General features: G+C 39.5%; 1 protein-coding gene across 1 annotated transcript in view; it reads left to right on the top strand.

Moving 5' to 3' along the window:
* Positions 1 to 23,143, top strand: part of PLB1 (phospholipase B1) — a 79,463-nt gene that overhangs the window by 30,685 nt on the left and 25,635 nt on the right. The window contains exons 23-42 of the mRNA XM_010706793.3: positions 921 to 1,001; positions 2,378 to 2,443; positions 3,100 to 3,200; positions 5,116 to 5,197; positions 6,218 to 6,322; positions 6,978 to 7,073; positions 7,533 to 7,604; positions 8,154 to 8,213; positions 8,568 to 8,628; positions 9,044 to 9,102; positions 11,047 to 11,114; positions 12,129 to 12,172; positions 13,223 to 13,331; positions 16,788 to 16,839; positions 16,963 to 17,043; positions 17,744 to 17,809; positions 18,245 to 18,345; positions 19,580 to 19,661; positions 20,157 to 20,261; positions 21,999 to 22,094. Of these exons, the coding sequence (XP_010705095.1) occupies positions 921 to 1,001; positions 2,378 to 2,443; positions 3,100 to 3,200; positions 5,116 to 5,197; positions 6,218 to 6,322; positions 6,978 to 7,073; positions 7,533 to 7,604; positions 8,154 to 8,213; positions 8,568 to 8,628; positions 9,044 to 9,102; positions 11,047 to 11,114; positions 12,129 to 12,172; positions 13,223 to 13,331; positions 16,788 to 16,839; positions 16,963 to 17,043; positions 17,744 to 17,809; positions 18,245 to 18,345; positions 19,580 to 19,661; positions 20,157 to 20,261; positions 21,999 to 22,094 (1,587 nt within the window). The remainder of the gene's footprint in view (positions 1 to 920; positions 1,002 to 2,377; positions 2,444 to 3,099; positions 3,201 to 5,115; positions 5,198 to 6,217; positions 6,323 to 6,977; positions 7,074 to 7,532; positions 7,605 to 8,153; positions 8,214 to 8,567; positions 8,629 to 9,043; positions 9,103 to 11,046; positions 11,115 to 12,128; positions 12,173 to 13,222; positions 13,332 to 16,787; positions 16,840 to 16,962; positions 17,044 to 17,743; positions 17,810 to 18,244; positions 18,346 to 19,579; positions 19,662 to 20,156; positions 20,262 to 21,998; positions 22,095 to 23,143) is intronic.

Here is a 23,143-nt window from a genome sequence, read left to right as displayed (position 1 = left end):
GAATTAACTAGGAAGAATGCTCATATTAGAGGTAATGTATCTTTGATTTAAGAATTCCTTTTTCTCCTCATAAAACAGCTGCTTAGTGCAGGAGGAAAATTTTCTCCTCCATTTTTCATTTGAATAAGTACATTTTGAGATCAAACTACTGAATGGTATGTTTACCAACTGGGATGTGATACCTTCAGCCTTTGAAGACAGACACTTTTAAACCACTCGAAGTTGGTGTACTATTCCTGCTTTTCCTAGTGGTGTTCTGCGCTGAAGTTGAAGTGTTAACGTATTGAGTACAGTGTCAGCTATATGGTACTAATCATATCTGAAACTTTTCTCAAAGCTAAGAAGTTTTATGTTTACTGTAGCATGATTATCTTGCATTAGCTATTGCTTTGCCTTTCAGAGAAAAATTACTGTAATTTTTTACCACTATTGTTAAATAGTTGATAATGCCCCTCTATTCTTTGCAGTTTGTCTCACTGCAATACTGAAATATGTTGCCTTCCAGGGTTTTCCAGCAGGATAGTTGTGTTATTTATGACACGGTAAAACACATACTATCATTTCTGCAATGAAGATGTGTTCCCAAAGCTGCAGGAGGAGACAGTCAGTGTGTGCACAAGACATTGCAAAAAAAAAAAAAAAATTTGAAAAAAAAAAAAGAAGCAGATGGATTTTTGAGCAATAGTTTTCAGAAACCAATAATTTTGCATGATACTACTGATACTGTAAATTTTATTTAGATCATAGTTGTTTATACATCCTCATAGCTGTGACTACAAATTCTTTTTGTCATGAAGACGCTTAGAGGTAACGCCAGGTTGCCTGAAAAATGTTGTATTTATGTTTAGTCTGTCTCCTGGTCTTCGTTTTATTTTACTTTCTTTCCTCATAACTTCCATTCCGTCTCTTTCTGTGCACAGAGAATAAACATGCAGTCTGACTGGAAGCTTATAACGCTTTTCATAGGAGGAAATGACCTATGTAAATTCTGCGAAGATCCTGTAAGTCACCCGCTGCCCTCCGTGTGAACTTGGCCACCCTGTGCAGCAGCACTGAGACTGTTCACCATAAGGATATCATAAACGAAGGGATATCTTTAGATTGTCTGTAAATTACATAACTGTGGCTGCTTTGTTTTGTTGTTAACTAAGATTGCCTTTCTGCTATCTTGTTACCTAAGATATAAGATACTGTCAAGGTTTTGCCCTTTTCCTTCACTTTGTGCACAGTCATGCTTAAAGTATCTCTCTTGCCAGCTTCAGCACTATGGCAATAGTTCTACACCCAGCTCATGATGACGTGATTATATACAATACAACATAGTATAAAATATAATATAAGTACATACATACTACATGCAACCTTCAGACTTCTCGCCTAGTGAAGACATATTATTTTCTTATCTGCTTTTAAACAGCAGAGCACGTACTTTTTTGCATGATTAATTTCAGATCAACCAAACAATAATGAAGCACAATAAAATCAGGACCAATTTAAGCATTACTGCCTTCTGCTCCTGATGTCAAACAACGTGGTGTTTGCACGTAAGGGTGGGTGACTGGGGGATGTCAGACTGGCATCCAAAGATCAGAATGATACTTCCTTTATGTCCCACAACTACAGATAGCGCCAGCTGTAGCGTTCTTGGTGAGGTCTGTTTTAGGAGACGACAAATGGAGCTGGAGCTGTCTAGTTTTGTAAAGTAGATGAAGCTCAGAAGGAACTTCTGCATGAAATTAAATCAAGGAGAATTAAAGCTGAAAATGAGAAAGAAAAAAATGTTTCTCATAGGGAACTATATTTTATTATGGAATAGGGCCACAAGTGAAGAAATAGAAGTCAGATTGAGACAATTGAATAAGATTATTCAAACCACTCAAATTGAATAAAGATGTTTTGGTGCTAAGCAGCAAATATAAAGTGGTTTGACTTATTAAGTTTCTCCGGTACAGTTTTTTTCTGTGCAGAACTCAGATGTGCCAGTTAATATTTGTAGGAGGTAAGGAGCACATAGCAAGCATGTTGCTAATGTTTCATGCTGCAGAAGTTATCTTACTTTCATAAGAGTTGATCTCTTCTAATATTGGTCCACTGCGTTTAAGAGTGGCCAAGACCAGCATCAGGTGGAGGATGTTGTGATGACTGATACTGTCTCCTGAATTTGCTCCCTCTCCGCTACTTCTTTTATTGTGAATAAGTAAGACAGCTGTGATGGGAAAGAAAAGCTGCAGAGACAGAGAAAGTTTGCATAGGACTCTGTTACCAGTGACCCAAGAATTAGAATGTGAATGCTGCTCTGACAGATGCCGAATAGTCACTGCTGTGCCTGCTTGAGTAAATTAATCTACAATAAAACTCTGTCCTCTTATTTCAACAGATACGCTTTTCTCCTGAAAACTACACCTATAACATTCAAGTAGCTTTGGACATGCTTCACAAAGAGGTAAAACAAATTTTTCTAGTATGTGTGAATGAGGTTTGTGTCCTGTTTGTGAAGCTGCCACTGGTTACTGATAGACAATTCAGTTCCTCATGTATAGGAAAATCCTTCTGAGAGGCAGAAAGGGCTGCAGAAATATTTTACAGAATAAATGAGAACAGAGCTGAGTTCTAGCTGATGTTCTACGGGCAAATCGTGTAAAAAGAATAACAATCTGAGCAAACATGATATCCAATGACTATGAAGTGCTTTGCTCATTCATTACATTGCAAATAAACTCACTTTTTGTTGTTTTTAAAATCAGTTCAGATCCTGCTGGTGAGGATGAAGTTGATGGTGAGACTACTGAAAAAGTCAGCCAGTATTTGAGCAGTGCTGGGGCCCATTACACCTAGTTTGGACCTTCTGGATGCCATCATTTTCAAATATCCAGTCCATTAGTACTCAAAACAAAAGTAGCTAGAGCACATAGGAACTGTAATTTGGTATTGTCTGAGAGGGGATTAATTATTAAGAAAGTATTTTGCACATTGCTGTTATAAATAATGTAAGCTGTCTGAATCAGCAGGCTGTTCTCTGAGGCCTGCTGTGGCTATGTAAGGATGAAGATGGCACCTTGCTCCAGGCATCAGCTATGGGTTTGCTTGTTCTCTTGGCAGGTTCCACGGGCGTTTGTGAATCTGGTGACAATTCTTTCTATAACAAGCCTACGGGAGTTGTATGCAGAAAAAAATGTTTCCTGTCCAAGGCTTCTTATGAGGTTTGAAAATTTCTATAGCTCTCACTGTGTTCACTGAAGGCTGCAAGGTCTTCTTGGGAAACTTCCTAAAGGGAAAATGTTCTACTATTTTATCTCTGTATGCACGTATATCTAGACAGGAATTTCCACCTGGCATTTAGAAATACCTCCATTTTTCTCTGTATCTGGGTCCCACTTTAACCACTTTTAGCAGAGCTGCCATTTTAATGACTTATTCTGCAAAGGAGTTAAAGCCAGAGCTGAAAACTCAGCTGTGCATTCTGTGGGAAAAGACAGAAAAGAAGAATCGTTGGATCATAAAGGTTGGAAAATACCTCTAAGATTATCTAGTCCAACTGTCCACCTACCACCAAGAATGAGAGGTTTTTTTGTTTGTTTTTAAATTGATCACATTAATCTAGAGATTAACTTCTCTACAACCTTTACTCTTCCTCTTTCTTCCATTGTTTCTGATCTCTGTAATCTCATTATAGAGATTGTAAAGGTTATTAGTTACTATAGAGGTTATTAGTTTTCCTGTTAGTTAGTCTCTCAAGACATACCACCTGTTGGTGTTTGGCTGAGCAGTCCTCCTGGGTTAGTGCCAACCTAACACTGTGTGTCAGGTCTGTGCTTTAGCAAGCTCTCATGCTGACTCAGGAGGGGGCTGCCGTGTCCCCCTAGACTCGTTCCTGGCAGGGCTTGCCTGGATTTTGGAAAAGCAAGAAATACCTATTTTTCTAGACGGACATGCAGAATAGCTTTGTCCTGAGTGTAGGCAGCCACTGCTCCTCCTGCTGCTTAGGTCAAAAAGCTTGTGCCGTGCAGCCTGGTCTAATGGTTGGCAACCCTGCCCACAGCAGGCAGGTTGAAATTAGGTGATTTTTAAGGTCCTTTTCAACCTAGGCCATTCTATGATTCTATAAGGCAGCACAGAATGCAAGAGATCCTTGGAAGCCAGAACCACAGAAGAACTGCAGGGCCTCCTGTGCCCAGCTACTTCCCTGAAACACCTGGTGGAACTCATCCCACCAAATCACTGCTCGAAGGCTTTTTGACTTCGAAAGGTTGTCTGCCTTTCCTGAGAGCAGTAAATAACCTAAAAAGAGATTGCAATCTTCAATAATTTTGTCTTGTTTGTGTTACTAACATACTTTTGAAAATGCTATTTGTTAATTTTATTTTTCATATAGGTGTTCTGTAGAAGTAGATTCATGTTGTTTTATTAGTTACTCTCTATTCAGGCAAGTTTGGAGGTAGGGACACACATATTATCCACTACATCCCTATAGGAAGTATTACTCTAAGAGCTCTCTCAGGATTGACTCATTATGACCAAACTATAGGATGTTTAAAATGAGTCATTTATTTTTATTTGGGTTTATCAAATCATACTGAGATATACCCAGGAAGGAGGAGCAGCAGCAGAAGAAAAACCATGTGCGTCCAGGAAAGTTTTGAGTCTCTCCAAGAATGAAGACTCCGGCATCCCTCTGGGCATCTGTTGATGCTGTACCAGCCTCCACATGCCACAGTTTGAGTTTAAAACACCTATTATCCACCGGAAGGGTGGGAATTCAATTCAAGCATCTCTACTCCTGCCTTGTTAGTTCTAGAGATGACTCTCAGTTCCTTTAGCAGGACAACAGGTGCCACAGGGCCTCTGGTCAAGACATCTGGCTTCTATCTGCTACTCTTTCTTTCCCTCTACTGGCTGTTTGTTTGCATGAAGCCTTTTCCTTATGTTCATAAATCCCTAATAAACATGTTTCAGTTCAAGAGTTGGGGCTGTGCAGATACTTGGAGATGAGGTTATGTGCTGTGACTGAGCAGTCAGAAAATTCCCCCTCAGAGGAGCTTTTTAACCATGCAGCTTTTCAGCTAGCAAAAGGGAAAAGGACCAGCTGGGTCTCAGTGTGATATTCTCATCCTGCAGGATGATGTGCCCCTGTGTATTGAACTATGATGATAATTCCAATGAGTATAAGCAGTTGGTCTACTTCAACAAAAGGTATCAGGTAAGGCTCATGCATTTTCCTATTTGCTTATTTACTTTTACAGATTTAAATAATCCTTCTGTTCTTCTCCACCCAAGAAATAGGGGTGTTTTTTTGTTTGTTTGTTTGTTTTAGTTGATTTTTTTTTTCTGCAAGTAATAAACAGATTTTTATTAATAATAGCAGGGTTGGTGGAAAGGGACTTAACCAAGTGACCACAGAGCAGGGAATATTTGGAAAGTTAATATGGAAAGCAGCTTGCACTCATTTTAGTGACATGTAGTTGTGATCTAACTAAAAAGGGGGAGGGGGGAACCAAGGGCGTGTAGTGCTAGTGAGGGAGATGGGAATTAGCTCAAGATTTTTACAATTCTGATTTGCTAAAATAATAATTAAAAAAACAAAAAACAGATGAGGAAAAATCTGTTAAAGAGACATAGAAAGCGGAGTATGTCAGATTTCCAGAGCACTGGAACAGGCTGCCCAGGGAGGTTGTGGAGTCTCCTTCTCTGGAGATATTCAAGACCTGCCTGGACACCTACTTTTGTGTGACCTGGTGTAGGGAACCTGCTTTGGCAGGGGGTTGGTCTTGATGATCTCTAGAGGTCCCTTCCAACCCCTACGATTCTGTGGTTCTGTGAGTACCAGTTGTTTCTTGATCATTTACCTTGTTGGAGATGAGTTTAAGTCTAAGAACATAATAAATCAGCAATGAACTTCAGGCAAGGGATAGCAGCCGAATAGAAAATTCTTCAGTGGCTCTAGAACATCTTTTTAGAGAAAATCTGATTATTGAGCAGGTTGCCTGCCTGTGCCAGTCAGGTCATGACCCATGGGCTGCCTTACTGCAATGAAGCTTGGATTGAGATTCCCTAAATGATCTCTGTGTTTGCTGCCTGGTATAGGCTGATCATTGTGGCTGCGTCTGGGTTTCTGTTCAAGGGACTGGGAATCCCTGGATGAAGTTGTGCAGTAATGAGAGGATGTAAGCTGGATGTAGAAGAAAGAACAATGACAGTATTTTTTCTTGGACTCTTTAAGGAAAGGACCCGTGAGTTAGTGGAAAGCGGAAGATATGACACTAGGGAGGACTTTACAGTGGTCGTACAGCCTTTTCTAACTCATATCAGCATGCCCAAAACACAGGTAAGTAAAAACAAAGCCCTCACTAAATCCTGGTGCAGTCTGATTTTTTTCAGAGTTGTACTGGCTTCTTTTTGGTAAATGTGACAGAGCAGAATTCTGGCCTAATAATTATCATATTCAGTTAAGATAACATCCAAAATTGCAGAAAACGCTTATGGAATAACTTGGAGGTAATGGGATTACACAGTTTTAGGCACTGGGTCTACTCCTCTGCAACTACAGATAATCGTGCAGTAAATATTTAGTTCAAAGTGTTAACTGGGGAGCATTCATCCTACATCCCCCACACATTGCAAAGTTCTGTCCAGTACTTTGGTAAAGCTAAGACTTCTAGTATAAAAACCCACTTTCCATGAAAGGCTATGGGTGAGTCTCAGGGGAAATAAAGAATATGATCAATGTCTGTGTGCAAGAATTCTGTTTTCAGAGTCTTAGTGGCCTGTTCCTTAATACTTTGGAAATCACGTATTAAAAATGCTTAAAAGGCTTCTCAGTGCTGAGTTACCAGAGTTCTCTGATCCAGTTTGGTTCTTCTGGTCTCAGAGGCCTTTGAAGCTCCTTTAATCTGAAGTCAGTTGAGATTTTTCAGAAGGGATAATGCATGGCTTATTGCACATTTACTGCTCTCTGTGATGGTACCTATCTCGTTCTCTAGGAGGGATTTCCTGACAATTCATACTTTGCTCCAGATTGTTTTCACTTCAGCCAGAAGTCTCATTCACAGGCTGCACGTGGTCTGTGGAACAACATGGTAAGATTTTAAAGCTGTATTTGTCACTCCTTGTCCTCTTCAACTGTTGTTGGCAGCAAAAGGAACCCTGAGGAGCAGCTATAGAGCTAGCCCTCTCTCTTCTGAACTGTTAGTTATGTTTATAAAAAGAAAGAGCATTCATGTGAAGAAAAGTCACTTCAACTGTTAAGCCAGTCATATCAAAACAGTAAATCCCAGGACACCTCAAGGCTACAAGTGTTAGGCTTCTCTTGGGAGATTCTGCACACCTGGCACTGATCATCCAACTGCACTGGTAGCACATGGGGGGTTAGCCTTCTCAGTATAAAAAGCAGCAGTCAGTGGCACAGACAGAGCAAGTGCAGTGCATGGCATTTGCCTTGCTCTTTTGCAAGGTGGTTTCTAGTGACTGGTAGTGCAGAGTTACCCTCTTTTCTATGATGCCTATTTGTTTTTTGCCTGTGCCTCATTTTCTCACAGGTGGAACCTGTAGGGAAGAAGACGGATGACCAACAAATGGAAAATGAAATTGTCCTCAAATGTCCAAGTGAGGTAAATTGCAAAGGTATCTCTGTTTGTGCACTGGTGCTTTCACCAGGTCCCAGAAGTAAGCAGTGTCCCATCCCTGCATAGTTTGTGCCACTGCCACTGGTGCCAGTACAAGCAGTCAACAGCTTAAAATGGAGACCTGACGGCCAACCTCCTCAGTCAGCCAAAACACTAGGGTAGAGTATTTTGCCTTCCTGTTATCCATGCTGGATGAAAGCTTCACAGAGGAGATGGAACAGCACTGACACCAGTCAGCCCAGCTTGGCTGAGAGTTGCTGAAACTGCCTCTGGCGGGCACAAGCCTGGGCAGTGCCTTTGATGGCAAGCCTCTTGCTAATCACATGCAGCAGGGTCCTGAGAGCATTCTGTAAACTCAGCTGTCTAAAAACAGTCCCCCTGTTATTGGATTTTCAAAATGCCATTTCTTTTTTGTATCCCTGGGGTTTGTTTGCATCAAGCTGCTAATCATCTACAGAGATCTAAGAACGGAATCTTGATGAGTGGAAGTTTCTTCTGATGCTTTGCATTGATTCAGATTGTCTCATTTTGCAGGCTGAGCCATTCCTGAAGACATACAAAAACAGTAATTACACGTACCCTAACCAAACTCCAGTAAGTGTCAGCATCAGCATTTCACTGCATCTGTTCCTGTATAGTCATGAATCATGCTTTGTACTTCAGGTGAAATCAGTCTTTGGCCAAAGGGCACAGAACAGGAAAGTACTTGCTTGAGTTAGGAAAAACACATCAAGAAAAGCTGTAAGAACACATCCTCAGACAGCACAGTTATCAGTACAGGATGCTAATCCAAACAGCACTAAATTTATTGAATTGTCAATCAAGGCCTTTATGTTTACGTACAAGTTAAACATACTCTGGTTTATCCAGTTGGCCTCAACTAGGGAGATCCTAGTTACTACTGATTGCATTTCCTAGCCAAATGTTACTCATCTTTCTTCTTTTTAGAATTATGGAAGCCAGCTGCTATGTGAAGACAGGTCTCCATCCTCCCCTTCTCCAACTTCAGGTAGTCTTTGTTTTCAGATATAGCAGCATTCACTTTTTCCATTAATTTCATGTTGTCTTCTCCTTAGACCTTCTATGCCTTCTTAAAGCTTTTAACATAAAATTTCTGCTTTATCTAGTATTGCATTGTTTTATCGTCCTGGTGATGGATATTGATTCCATGGTATTGCTATTTGTTCTTTGCTCTTCTGTCTTTCCACTGATGATGTTACCTACTGAGAAAACTGGATATTGTACAGATACTGTTGCTACAGCCATTCAAGATGAGCTAGAAAGTGCTCCTGTTAAATGACCTGAGTACTGCGAAAGCAATGTGGCTGAGCACCAGATTGCACGATGGCATGTTTTACATATGCAGGGATGAAAAACCATGGCTGTTTTCTACCCAGTTTCAATTACATCTCTTTCCTTTGCAGTGCATTCCCTGAAGCCAGCTGATGTGAAAATGATAGCAGCCCTTGGGGATTCTTTGACGGTAAGAAGACAGTGTTTTTACTGTTCTCTTGGTAGAATTACAAACATTTGCCTTCACCAGTGGAAGGGAAATAGCTATTTTACCTAGAAGTAAAGATTCATTGACTCACAGATGATAATAGCCCCAGCAGCTAGAGCAAGAAAGGTATCAGTTCTCCAGCACCGTGTTCCCCCCACGTATATTTTCACATAATTTTAAACACAGGCAAAAATACGGGCAAATCCTTTTAAGAGATGCTTAATGGTTTGCTGAGTCAGAGACAGGGAAGATCCCACCCTGTTGAAACTAATAGGGCTTAACAAAAGCATTAGGTTACAGTGTGTCAAGGCTTTTCTACACAGGATCAGATTAGTGAACTTGTCCTTTTGCCTGGCTTATTTTTCTGTAATAGTGTGTGATTAAGGAATGTAGGAAAATAGCATTTTATTAAATTTATCATTAATGAGATGTGGATGTGAAGGGGTGCAAGTGTCTGACTGTCAATTTCAGAAGATAGTCTTCTTATTTTGTCTGTTTTAACTCGTATATAGTTTCTTTATCAAGTTGTAGATCTCGTTGAGGATGGTTGTCTTTGGTAGGCTAGAAAGATTATCCAGATATACTAAATTTATGTAACATCACTATCCCTAATGTTTTTCTACTGGCGAAAAGCTGAAACTTTACAACCAGCTCAAAGGAAACATTGGGCAGAAAGACATGACTAGAGTACAGGATCTCTGAATGCGAACCTTAACAGCTAAGATATTGTGCATACAAACGATGCAGCCTTTACAACTCTCTGTCAGGCATGTTGCCAAAACTCCTACATGCAGGAGGCTACCAAAATAAATAGCAGTATTTCAGTGCAAGCCCTGTAATGTCGACAAATGCAAGATAGTATCTAGCTGCAGTTGTCATATTGGAATTATCTAGGACCCTGCAGGTGTTTCTGCCTCTATGTATAGTCTGTAGAAACTGGTAATAAAATCTGTTTTTGTAGAAAGAGCAGTTGTACATTGCTATGTGAACTGCATTTGGCACATGAATATTTTTTTCCTGAATAGCAGTTTTCAATTAATTCAATAAAGCTCACATAGAGGAGAGAATCATAGAATCATTAAAGTTGGGAAAGACCACTAAGAGCATCTCATCCAACCATCAGTCATCCCCATTGTGCCCACTACCCATGTCCCTCAGTGCCATATCTACACATCTCTTGAATAACTCCAGGCATAGTGACTCCACCAGCATCCTGTGCTGGGAAGCCTGTTCCAACGCCTCACCACTCTTTCTGAGAAGAAAATTTTCCTAATATCCAACTAAATGTCTTAGTTTGGCTTAATCTGAGGTAGCAGCAAATAATCTGCCTGGTACTGTGCTGTCTTAAGATACTACCTGTTGTCCCGTTTTTACATAAGGCTGACAGAAACTCTGCTTCTGAATTCTTATGTTTTGTTAAAGAGAGATGTCATTGTCAGTTTGCCCCTTTCTTCACTGAAAATGTAGAGTGCTTTCCTTCTTTCTCTAATACTACTATAAATAAATCTGCTTAGCACAATACTTTTCAAATTAGTGTAAATGTATTACAGGACTTCCTTCTGAGATATATTTGTTTTCTGTGATGAATTAATGTAGTGTTGCTTATAATTATCCTGAAAGTTTTACAACTTTGAGATCTTTTCATCATTCTTGAGTAACGCAATGTAAATGAGTTACTCAGATCACCCAGACCCATGAGAAGGCCTTTGTTTCATTGCTCTCTCATTTATTTTGTGCATCATACACAATATGATGTTTGTAAATAATTACAAAAACTATTGATGCATTTTTCAGTAGGGAGGCCAGATGCTTTCTAAAGCTTTTGAAGAGATGCATTCAAAAGTAAATAAAATGACTATGTATGAATGACTATTGTGTTAGTAACTGTGTTTTAATTTCATTGTGTTAATGAAAAATAATGTCCAGGCTGGTACGGGAATTGCATCATACAGTCTCATGGATTTGGCTACTCAATTCCGTGGATTGTCATGGAGGTAAGTCTTTAGCCAAGGTGACAAGGAGATGTCTTCTTTACTGGGAAAATATTATCTTCCGTGTTTTCTGCAGCTTCCAACTGTCAGAAAGTGGAAAATGGTTAACTTTTCTGGCTAGTGTTTCTTTGGAAGCTGTATCAAGCCAGTGTCTGTCACAAAGCTGGCTTTACACAAAATGTTCTCAGCAACGGAGCTTCAGCAGCTAGCCTTTTAACTGCTCTCTTGCTTTTATCTTCAGCTCCTTGTGAGTTTGTAGCTTTATGGTAGGACAGAGTTGGAGAACCACAGCACTGGAGCAAAATCACTGATACAAGCAAGTTAAGCCTTGTTGCTATGGGAAGATCTCAGTGCTTGACACTTCTGAACTATTTGTAGGATAATGGAAAACAGTGTAACTGCAGATCTTTTACCACATGCAACACAAAGTCATAGAAGACTAAACCAGAGGTCGGATGATGATATAGCTCAGCTGACCCTGAATGAAGTAATTTTGTGCTGTCCTAACCCCTCTACATAAGCCACCAGAGTATGACCCAACAACTGAAAAGTTGGAGACAACACACTCTTAGAAGGAAGCAGGAAAAGCGATGAAGGAGCTGCTGCTACAGCCCTCTGTCACTGAAAGGACTGGCTGCCTGGTGTTGCCTTAGAGTGGCTTCTTGAGGCTGGATCTGGTCTTGAAATTTTCGCTGAAGTCTGCAGCACTTTGGGGCTTGATAATTTAAATATGTAGCTATCTCACACACTTTTCTGCTATTTCATAATGACTGGCTGTGCCCCTGTACAGCTGCATGCACATAAATCCTTCTGACAGGTGACTCTCCCACTGAAACCTCAGCCATGTTCTCCTCAGTAGCACTTCACTTCTGTCCTTTCCATGTTATATGACAGATTGATAGTTGTCAAATTAATCACCCTTCACTTTTTCTCATGATGTGCAGTAGGTTTTCTCTTTCCTTATTGCTTGTATCCAGCTAAAAGATGAGCAACTTGAATTTCTCTTTCTCATTTCAGTATTGGAGGGGATGGCTCATTAGAGAACGTAACAACTCTGCCTAGTAAGTAAATGCTTCTGCAGATCTAACTCGAAAGACTGGAGGGAGGGAATGTGCTGATTAGTGATAAGTTGAAATGTCTCTAAGCCACTTGAAAGTAGTTTGCAAAACTTACCTTTCAAAGAAACAATAACCTAGGACTAATGAATATGTCTGTTCCATCAGTGAAGTTGAGGAGCAGCTACAAATTTCCTTCCTTTCTTTTCCCTCTCCCCTCTCAAACTGCTTGGTGAAGTCTGTTTGAATTTCTAAATAAGCCTACCATGAAAATGCTCGAGGTGCAATTAAATTTTGTTTTTAATAAGTATTCTACCACATCTTTTTCCAAAAGGAGATGACTGCAGAAAGCAGACCTCTTTAGTAAATCTGACTAGCTAGTATACATGGGATTGCAGGGAATAATTTTGCTTTCACTGAAATTAGCTGCTTCTCATAACTCAGGCTATTGTTAAGGCAAAGCCACTGGAATTTTAGTTTGGATTAACAAACTGGAATAACAAACTTCTATATGAAGTTAGCCAATAAACCATCCTTCTGTGTGCTGCCCTTTATTACAAGCAGAATGCAGCAAGAATATAATTGGAATGCCTCATTGATTATAAGAAATTAATTGATTCACTGGATGCTATGACCTTCGACAAATCCTTCGTTACAATGTGGTTAAATTGAGTCTTATAGGTTAAGGTGGCTTTCATAGTTTGCCATGAGACTGTTTTCACTGTCATCTCAGAATTTCGGTCTACCTCCTGCTGGAAAGTATAGCTGAGGCGTTAAGAACGTGATGGGAATTCACTGGCACCATGTCTGAGGCTTTCTTCTTCAAATTTATCAGTAGTGTGAGGTGTTGCACAGCTGCAAAACAGGCCTAGCTGATCGCTGGCTCCTGGTGGGCTGAAGTCCCTCTGAAGCTCAGTTCACTCTTGCTGCTGTTTGGTGGATGGAAAAAGCAGATTGGAGGCTGCAGCAGCTGTACTGTGGCAGCGTTGGTGTGTGTTAGTCCCTGTATGCAGGGAAACGATGTGGTCATTTTCTCTTCATTGCTGTCTTTTTCAGATATCTTTCGAGAGTTCAATGATAAGATCGAGGGCTATTCAACTGGCACCGGGAGCGAGAATGACCCAAACGCATTCCTTAACCAGGCGGTTCCAGGGGCACAGGCTGAGTATGTAGCTTTTTGGTTTACCTTTGTAGGTGATGGATGCTTCATCTAATTCACTTTCAGCTGTCTCAAAAGCTGTCACAACTTGCTCTGAACAGCAAGCAAAACCAGTCTAGTTGGAGCTGAAAATAAGCTCAAAACTTATTAAATGTACAGGCTTATTTCATACCTGAGCTTTCAAATGCAGCCAGCTGTCCTGGTTATGAGATCCACAAACAAGAAATTGACAGACATTTTTTGGTGATTTATCTGTGTCTCTGTCTACACATTTCTGAGAGCGTTCACAGAAAATGAACGTGCAATGAATCAGTAAAGAGTTACTAGGATAAAAAGTAGGTAAGGTCTCCCAAAAGTGACCTCAGGCATCTGGGTGACAGGCAAAGTGGTCAACAGAGAAGGGGGAATTCGTCCACAGTCTGGACTCAAAGGAGCACTGCTAGTGGTCATACACAGGTTTTGGTACATTGCAGACATCGTGCAGTTGCAGCCAGTTTTGCCAGTGCAATAGGAATTGTTAGACTTCGGTTCTTTGCTTTTAGTCACACCTGGGAGACAGCAGAAGTTGAGCTTTTTATACACTGCTTAACCTAGAAATCCCTGGCTTCTGACTGAAAGAGCCAGTGCTGCTTAATTAACAAAACAGAAAGCTCCTGGAATTCGCTCATGGTTTGGGCACAGGTTCTGGCAAGATCTTGCCTGGGTTTGACATTCTTAGCTGATATTACCCAGAACTGAGTAATTTAATCTTATGTTTGTTTGAAGAAAAATTTATCTTACTTCCTAAAGAGGTTTGGGAAGTGAAATTCAGTAGCAAATTGAGGAGTTGGGAGTTTGCTGTATCTGAGCAATGATTATTAATATTTTCAGGTATTGTTTATTACTCCTGTAGATCTTGAGTAGCTTTTGATTCACGCAAGTTATCTCAATAAATGGATGTATTTTCTGGCCTGCTAGGTGCTCTGACATATCCTACAGCCCCCATACTTGAAGGAATGGATTTTGTTTCCTAACAGTGACCAAATTATCTGTTTCTATGTATTCAGTTAAGGCTCTGATTCAGCCATTCCGGACAGTTTATCAGCATGCTGCTATAGGCAGCATATATTCAGAATAACTTTAGGTTTTGCTTGTTGTAGGGGAAAATGAGAATAGCGATTGCCTTGCATTTTGTATCAATTAAATCCTAAACAGGTGTTGTGGTTGATTTGTAATTTTGGAGCGGGGGAAGAATTTGAAACGGGATATACAACTTGTAAAGTCACCAACTTTACTTAAAGAAGTTTGTGTGTGACCAAGGCATTACTATTAGATAGTTATTTGGTAGCAATATGAAATGAGGGGATGGGTGTTAGTCTAAAGGAAAATGATCTATTTCATTTATACCAATTAGTCTTCTTTCATACAAGCAGCTGGGCTGGATAAGGAAGTGGAGCTGTCTGTATTCTGCAGACATGTTTTGTAAATAGCCAACAGGGAGATGAATAAGAGAATTGTCACGGAACACTGCTTCTCTTTTATTTATTATGGATTTATTCTGCATCAGCCAAAAAATATCCCTTCTTCTATGATCCAGGGGGAAAAACAGGCCATGAAAGAAAGATAACACTGATATTTCAGAATTGTTGCCTGGTCCATACTTATAGTTGCCAGTTTAGGAGTTCTTTTCCAGAGGTACTGGGCCGTGCCTGAAAGCGGGTAGTTCTGCACCCTTACCAGCTTTTGAAAAGCAGATGTAACAGTTCATTCCAGTGAAATCAGTAGTTGCCTTGCAGAGCTGTTTGGTGAATATAGCAGTGTAGGCAAAACTTTGTTGGGCCCACCCCCATTCATTGTCAACGTGCTTAAGTGCGTGCTGGAGCTAAGGACATATCTGAAACATGTTGCTGAAACAGCCTGGCTTACATCTCTGATTTCAGATGATGAGGTTAAGAACTTAAGACTGAGAGAACAGGTGACAGGAGCTGTGAATATCTGTATTTCACATCCGTAGGCTGCTTCTGTTGCTTAAGATCTAATTTTGGTAGAGACTACAGCTTGAGAATGGAAGCAGTAGTGCCACATCATTCAAGATGTTCAGTCTTACTGACTACATTGGCTCAGGATGGATCAGCACTTCAGTGACTGCATGAGAAACTAAAGTTGCAGTGGCAGTTCCATAAAGGATGTTTTCTTCTGAATCAGTACTGTAGTTGATGCCCTAGCTTAGTCATTCCATAGTGAGAGCAGAAGGAAATTTTGACCGCCAGTGGCTTGTGATAGCTTTGGGATATAAATAAGTAGGTTATGACTTTGGACAAGGATAATGATGAACTGAGCTTTTATGTGTGTGATGTCTGTGTCCCAAGTAGATGCATGACAGGGCTCATTCCCCAGTAAATACTCATATGTTAGTGTTAGATCAGTATTCATTTGAAGGAGGGTGGTGAGAGCCCTGTTCCTACATTAAATACAGCATTGCAAAAGAGAGCTAAGCTCTGGTTACCATACAAAACAAGCGTCATGCCTATTAATGTCAGCTTATGTGCTTCCAGAAATGATATGCAGTCTCTGAAGTGTTTCTAACAAGAACCTGGGGGGAAAGCAGCTCATCCCGTGCTCCAGAGCTGCCTGGAAGGCCAACGTTTCCACATACGTTCTCTTTTCTCCTTTGTATGCATATTTGAGTATCAGCATGTCAGGGCAGTCAGACAAGGTCGAAATGTTGAGCCTAGGTAACCCAGAAATAATGGCAATTTTATGTACACATTCATACAAATAAAGATATGTATATATACAAAAGCATGTATATTTGCATATGTATGTATATATAGAAGAGAGTGCTTTCAAGGCTGTTGGAAAACAGTGAGGCTGTCATCTTAACTTGTGTGGGTGATCTTGGAAGTTACTTGGCTTTTTAATTCACTTAGAAAGGTAAAGTGCACAAAACTGTTTTATGCAATTGAAAATTAAATATTGACTTAGGGTGCAAGCTACAGAGACAAGGAAGATGTGCACAGTGAACTTTTAAATGCTTCAGCTTTGTGATGGGTGAGCTGTGGTGTGTGCATAAACTTTGCTTAAGAGATCAGTTAAACACTGGGACTTGGGATTCCCTTGTCATTTCAGTCCAAGAGGAATAGGTTGATAGCAGTTCAATTCTAAATAGGCCATCCGCTAACAAGCATAATGCTGTGTCTGCATTCCACCTGCTTTAGCAGCTAAGCAGTATAATAGAAGGTTAAAGTTATGGCCCCATAATTATTGAACTTGAGTAAAATCTGTGTTCAGGTTCAATTTGTTGTTGACTTTTCATAATGATGTGAACACATAATTTGATCACTGAAAAAGGAGGATTATACTGCATCATCATTTAAATCTCCTGATATTTGACAACTCATAGATTTAATGTGTCCAAAGAGCATTAATGTTGATCTCTCCACAGAAGTGCTTCTTTCACTCACTGGTTGTTTTTCTTCATAGGCACTTACCAGCCCAAGCAAGAGCTCTCCTGAGACTAATGAAAACTGATTCTGTAAGTTATCTAGGACTCTAATCTTGCAGCATGAAAAGAAACTGGTACTGCTTCACATGATAGATCCACCCGCAAAGATGCTACGTGCATATCAGTCAAAGACGTTTTCTGCTTTGTTCATAGAGAATCGACTTCAATGCTGACTGGAAAATCATAACAGTGCATATCGGAGGCAATGATCTATGCAACTATTGCAAAGACCCTGTGAGTAACAGAACTGGTTGACAAAGACTACAGGGGGATTGTGATGTCAGTGTAGAAATGTGCAGATAGATCCTTAGAGCTTTCACGGTGGTGATAGTGAGTGTTCTAATAGAGCTGCTGTATGTGTTGATAAAAATCACTGCTGACAGTGCCCTGATATACAAACTGCTACTGGCAACCAAGTAAGATGGTTATGTTCTCTTGTTATGTTGGTTATGTTTATGTTATGATGGTTAGTTATGTTATGTTATGATGGTTATGTTTACCCTGGTTTACTCCAGGGTAAAAACACTTCTTGTCTTCTCTGACCGTGATAGAAGAGCCAATTTGGTAACTGCTCCACTGCTAATAAAGCCTCATTAGACATCCAAGAAAAAATAATATCGTTTTGAACTGCCATCAATCCAATTCTGCAATGGCTGTCATCACCTCATAACTCATAGTGTAGGGTGATGCCAAGTATAGGTGAAGTATGTATAAGGGAAGTTGCATGAAGGAATTTGCTACTAATCAACAAGCTGTATTTTAAACCCAAAGTTTCACCAAGTCTTCCTATGTTCTAGATTAATTGATAACTGGAAAGAAGCAAGAAATTTCTCTTGACCACAGGAGTATGGCAGAAAAGGAAGTGATTATTCTCCCAACCCAAATGTCTTGTGTCCTCATTTAACAATAATCTATTCTCTTCTTCTTCTATCAGGATCACTACTCAGCTGTAAATTTCACCAGTAGAATTCAAGAAACTCTTGATATTCTGCATGAACAGGCAAGTACTGTGAAATTGTCCTGGCATTCTAGCCTGAGCTAATGTGTAATTTAATGTTAGTAGCTCTACTGATTTCTTCTGTACTGGCACCAAATGTACTCGACTGACTTTCACAGAAGGTAATGTTGTGTGTATTATCTAATACTAGTGAGATGCTATCTGAAATGAGAGACAGTTATATTGAATTATGGTACCAAAAAGTGTTCAACAGCTGAGTCAGTTTTGTGAGTGGTTTTGTTGAGATATATATATCTCTTCTTCTTCTTAGAAGTATAGATAGAAATATAGATAGAAATATAGAAATATATATATATATTTCTTCTAAGAAGGGAGAAAGGGAAGGAGTGTCAAATGGCTGGACTTTGGGGGTAAAATAAATGCACTGTGAGCTATGTATATAGTTCCTTCTTAGCTGAAGTCTGACTTTCCTTTCAGGTACCAAAAGCTCTAGTGAGCTTAGTTGGAGTAATGGACATCCTCAGTATGAGACAGTTGTTTGTGGATACTCAAGTTCAGTGCCCAACTTACATGTCAGAGTAAGGCTTGACTTTCTTTTGTACTTGAATTTACTGTCTGTGATGATGAAGTTCTCATTCCATGCTTCTTTAATTGTTTAGAAATATGTCCATAGCACAACAGTCCTATGGACATCCAGCGCTAACGTGATCCTGCCCACTGTAGTTTCTTTATCTTGGCTTTGATCTGAAAGGCTCATAAGTACATTCACTTCATTGGCTGCAAGTATTTCAAGCAGCTCCTTACTCTTTGACTGTAGAATAAAAGTAACATCAGACCTGTGTTGGTACAGCGGTACAAAGATGTTCCTTGATCAAATTTGAGTCTGGAGGACTGAACTGCCTGTACCAAGCAGTGATGGGGTTATTTATTTAGATAGCTGAGGCATGTAAGGACTTCTGATGTTACAGTTATATAAAATAAGGCACTTTCAACTATTAGGAAGCAGAAGTTTTGGATTCCTGGGCTAGGCATCACTTGTTTAAGAATAAATGTGTGAGGCTGATTAGGTTAACACTGGAGAGAACATGCCTATCCAGTGTTTACATCAGAAGTAGCAGAGCTTGCATGGGATTTTGGTTGGGGTTGGAAAGTCCTAGCTGCAATAGGATTTTGTATGGATCTGGGAAGGCTTAACAGGATTAGGGGTAAATTCAAGCTTGGTTGAAATGAGGTCTAAATTATGTCATAATCAATATATATACTGTACTTCAGTGTGCTTGGATTAAAGATACTGATACAGAATACCTTGAGATGGATTTGAATTCCAAAAGTATTTAGATTTTCTAGCATTTTGAGAGAATGTGGTGTATTTGCAGAGTAGACAGGTATCTCTTGTTTTAGAAGGTTTATTGCAGTGTATAATTACTTTATTTGCTCACATTGATGCCTCGAAAAGATAACAGCTCAGAGGTAAATGTATAACCAGTACATCTTAATGGTATCTTCTCTAGTCCCAGAGGGAATGGCATGCACCTGTTTCAGGACGCAGGGACTTTGGATGCCTGGATGTAATGAATGGAACAAATTGGCTTTAGCACAGTGTACAGTACAATTCATATGAGGCAGTAAATAAGACTGAGGTTTGAAATTGTATGCAATGGCAAGGACAGTAAGACATTTCACAGATACAAAAATGTACAAATGTCTTTGTTACCACCATGTCATGAGGATGCTGGGTGGCAAAGAACCACTTTTGCAATCTCATGTTTCTAATTCTCTTTGTTCTTGTTTTCTCCTCTATCTTCTCCACAGTTATCTGTGTAGTTGTGTTCTCACAGGAGAAGAAAACTCAGAAAACTTAACAATGGTGAGGGAAGCCATTAGAGCTTACCAGGTATGTTTATCAAGAATGGTGCAGTTACTTTGCTTCCAGTGGAGATTAACTCTTCACTACCAAGCAAATGGTTTGTTTATAGCAAATCATAGCAATACTTAACCTAGGAGAGCCATATGAGTTATGAAGAAGGTAATTTGATGTTATTCAGAACACCATATGATGAAAATTAGAAGTAATTCTTCAGAAAAATACCATTTCCTAATGCAGATGGATAAGTAGGAGTTCAGTCACCAAAATCCTGTTTCTCACAAACAACTGCAGTATTGTGTTCCAGCCTTCTTAGCCACTTTTTCAAGGCTTACCTTTTACCAGTGTCTCTGGCTATTTCAATTAAAAAGTAAAAGCTTCCTCCTGATTCTTAGGTTTTTGTTTTGTTTTGTTTTGTTTTTCCTCAATAACAAACTAACAAAAAAAGGCAAAAAAAAAAACAACAAAAAATTGTTATGCACAGATGTTGATAGAATACTGGTGGCTGTTTTCTATTTCTTGCAGCTTGGTATTCAAAGACTGGTGGAGTCTGGCAGATACGATACTCATGACAATTTCACAGTGGTCATCCAGACTTTCCTCCAAAATCCCAAGATTCCTCTTGGTCAGGTATGGTATAAATGGAGACTTCTGTATGCAAAGAACTAAGTGTGGGCATCCAGCCTTTAGAGACAGTATGCACAATTATTTCTGCTTGTCATGTGCTATTCTTACTAGAACTTGTTGCCTCTTGGCCCAGTAGATTAGATTATCAGTTCTTTGTTTTACATATTCTGCTATCAATATGAGTTGCTGTTTCAGAAAACAAATCAAAAGCTGAGTTAAGATGTTGGTTTATGTGTGTTCTCAAGTTATGTAAATATTTTTTTCTCAGAATATAACATGATTAATAAAATACAGAGATATTAAGTTACAATTCTTAAAGCAACCTCGCCATGTTACTCACTGGAGGCAACTCTTTGTGTCCTATAACTTCACTTTCTGTCTGAATCTGTAGAATAAGTTTACATACAGACTAGAGGTAGTAGTAGATCTTTCCTATTTTTGGCAACTATAATTCAGCTCTTTGAGCAACTTCCATAACCTCCCAGCAAACTATTAATCTGTGAATCTGGGAAGTGACCCAAACCTTCTCTGAAACTGAAACTCCACTTGCTGATTTTCAGATACAACACATCTCAGTACTTACTCATCTCACCTGGAACAAAACACAGAATATTGAATAACGATTGCACTGGTATTGTTGAACCAGTGATCCTGCAATTGCCAGCAATAGCTAGTGACAATTTTGAAAAACTCATTTACTGCTACAGACAAAGCTCTTACGTTCGTAAAACTGGTTGAAAACTTCACAGGGGAAGGGGAAGGAAAACAGGCTTGAATTTTTGATGAAGCTGGCTCCTGTGAAAAACCATCCTCAGGGGCTTTGGCACTAAGGTGAGAAACACAGAAGTAAGTGTAGAAGAAGAAAAATACTTCTGAATATTTTTTTATAATCTCACAAGCACTAAGTCAGATTTTAAGAAAGTTCAGAGTGTTGTTTTTTCTTATCTTGCACAAAATTCAGAAGTTTCTGAACAAAAAACTCTGCGTCTGAACTTGGCAAAAGATCAAATATAGGTTCAAATTTTGGTTGTAGCTTGCCCAAACACACTGAATCAAAACCTGGCCTAGTTTTGAGGAAAGACTGTGATGACCAAAAAGATGTTATATCAAGAGTTTATAATTAAACTTTTTCTTTTCTCAATATTACACAGAAGCCAATTTACTTAAATGTCCAATTTTCACTTCCTTAAGATGCTCCAGTATCTGTATTAAAGTAAAGGTGTGTTCATAAAGGAATTTGTATTGGTATACTTGGTCAGTTTTGGCAGCCTTCTCTTGGATACTTCTTGCTTTTCACTTCTCTCAAACTTGTAGAACTAACACAGCTGTGAGAATGCAGATGGGTTCTTTCTGTTCCTTCTTATGGATGTGCAGCATCCATAAAATACTCATTCACTTGCAAGGATACTGCAGAGCATAATGGTGACTCAGTAGCCAGATGTGGTGATGTGCTGACGAGGGGAACACAGCTTTATCACAGAACCTAGAGAGAGACTAAGGATCAAACTCAAAACTGTGATTTTGCTTCTTCCTTGTGGATCTGATATTGGATGTGCATAAGCATTTCTAGTTAAGCATTTCTGGTAGCTAGGGTGCCTGACAAAACTTGCTGTTTATCACCAGCAACAGGACAAGTAGAATGCATCTCCTGCTGTTGATTCTGATCCAACCTCAGCAATCCACAGTTGGAGCTTGGAGGATACTTTTGCACTTAAATGTCTCTTATGCTTTCATCTGTAGGATGGGCATCCTGATATCTCCTACTTTGCACCTGACTGCTTCCATGCAAGCCAGAAGGGCCATTCTCAGCTTGCCAAGGCTCTCTGGAATACTATGGTAAGGTGACGAGCTCTGCCCACGATACAATCTTTAGCTTGACCTGACTACCATTAAAATTTTGTAATGAAAGTTGCAGTGAGGATCTGGGTAACTCTGTAACTTGCTAATGGGTCTCCAGTGCTTGTTTGTTCTTTCCCAGTCAGAGATTCCCGCATATTTGCAGGGAAGGGAGAGGTGCTGTCAGTGCATGATCTGTCATTCCTGATTTCACCCAAGCAGCTTGAATTTTATTTCACTCATTGTCATGAAAGTCAGGACACTATTTAATAAGGATGGTGTTTCAATGGTCTTAAGTGAAAAACTACCAAATAAAGAATTGCTAATGCTATATGTCAATTCAAAATGGGTAACTTAAAAGTGTTTTAAATCCTTGTATTGTGAATGTATCACTCAGAAATAGTTTTAATTCAAATTAACTTTACTACCTTCAGAAACAAATAAAATCTAGCAACAACGAGTTGTTACTGATTGCTTAGGCAATCCCATTTAGTTAGCGTTGCAGTGCAATAGAAGTATTAGCATTGCAGTCAGAAGCAGTATCTCAGATTCTGGATGCTATCTTCTATGTACTTCCAGGTAATGTCTTAGCAGCTAACACAACTCTCTGCAATCATCAAGTAGTACCTCTGTTTAAATTTTGTTTAATCTTCTGAACATAAACAGTCTTTTGTTGGAGACGCCATCATGCAGCTTAGCAATAAGAACAGAGGGATTCTTAGCGTCTCCTCTTTTATGCAAGAGAACAGAGTTTACAAGCTTGCCTTCTGGCAAAATTCCAAGGAACTTCATGTGCCTGCCAAAATCCTCCTGGAGTATAAGCTGATCCAGCATAGCTTTCCACTTCCCATTTTAAACTTCTTTCTGGAGTTGCTGCTTTGTTACGCAGTTGCCATGTTCCTTCTGAGTAGCATTTCAGCCTTGGGTAAATCAAGGTCAATAAATGCAAGCACTTTTTTAAAAATATGAAAGTGATGTTTAAATTCCTTTGATGAGAATTTTTATACAAACGTAAGATGAACTGAGACAGCTACAATGGTGTGGTTTTT

Source organism: Meleagris gallopavo, chromosome 2 (genome assembly GCF_000146605.3).
Source record: "Meleagris gallopavo isolate NT-WF06-2002-E0010 breed Aviagen turkey brand Nicholas breeding stock chromosome 2, Turkey_5.1, whole genome shotgun sequence".
NCBI classification, from domain to species: domain Eukaryota; kingdom Metazoa; phylum Chordata; class Aves; order Galliformes; family Phasianidae; genus Meleagris; species Meleagris gallopavo.
The sequence above is the reverse complement of the archived record's forward strand: the minus strand, read 5'-3'. Positions and strand labels throughout refer to the sequence as shown.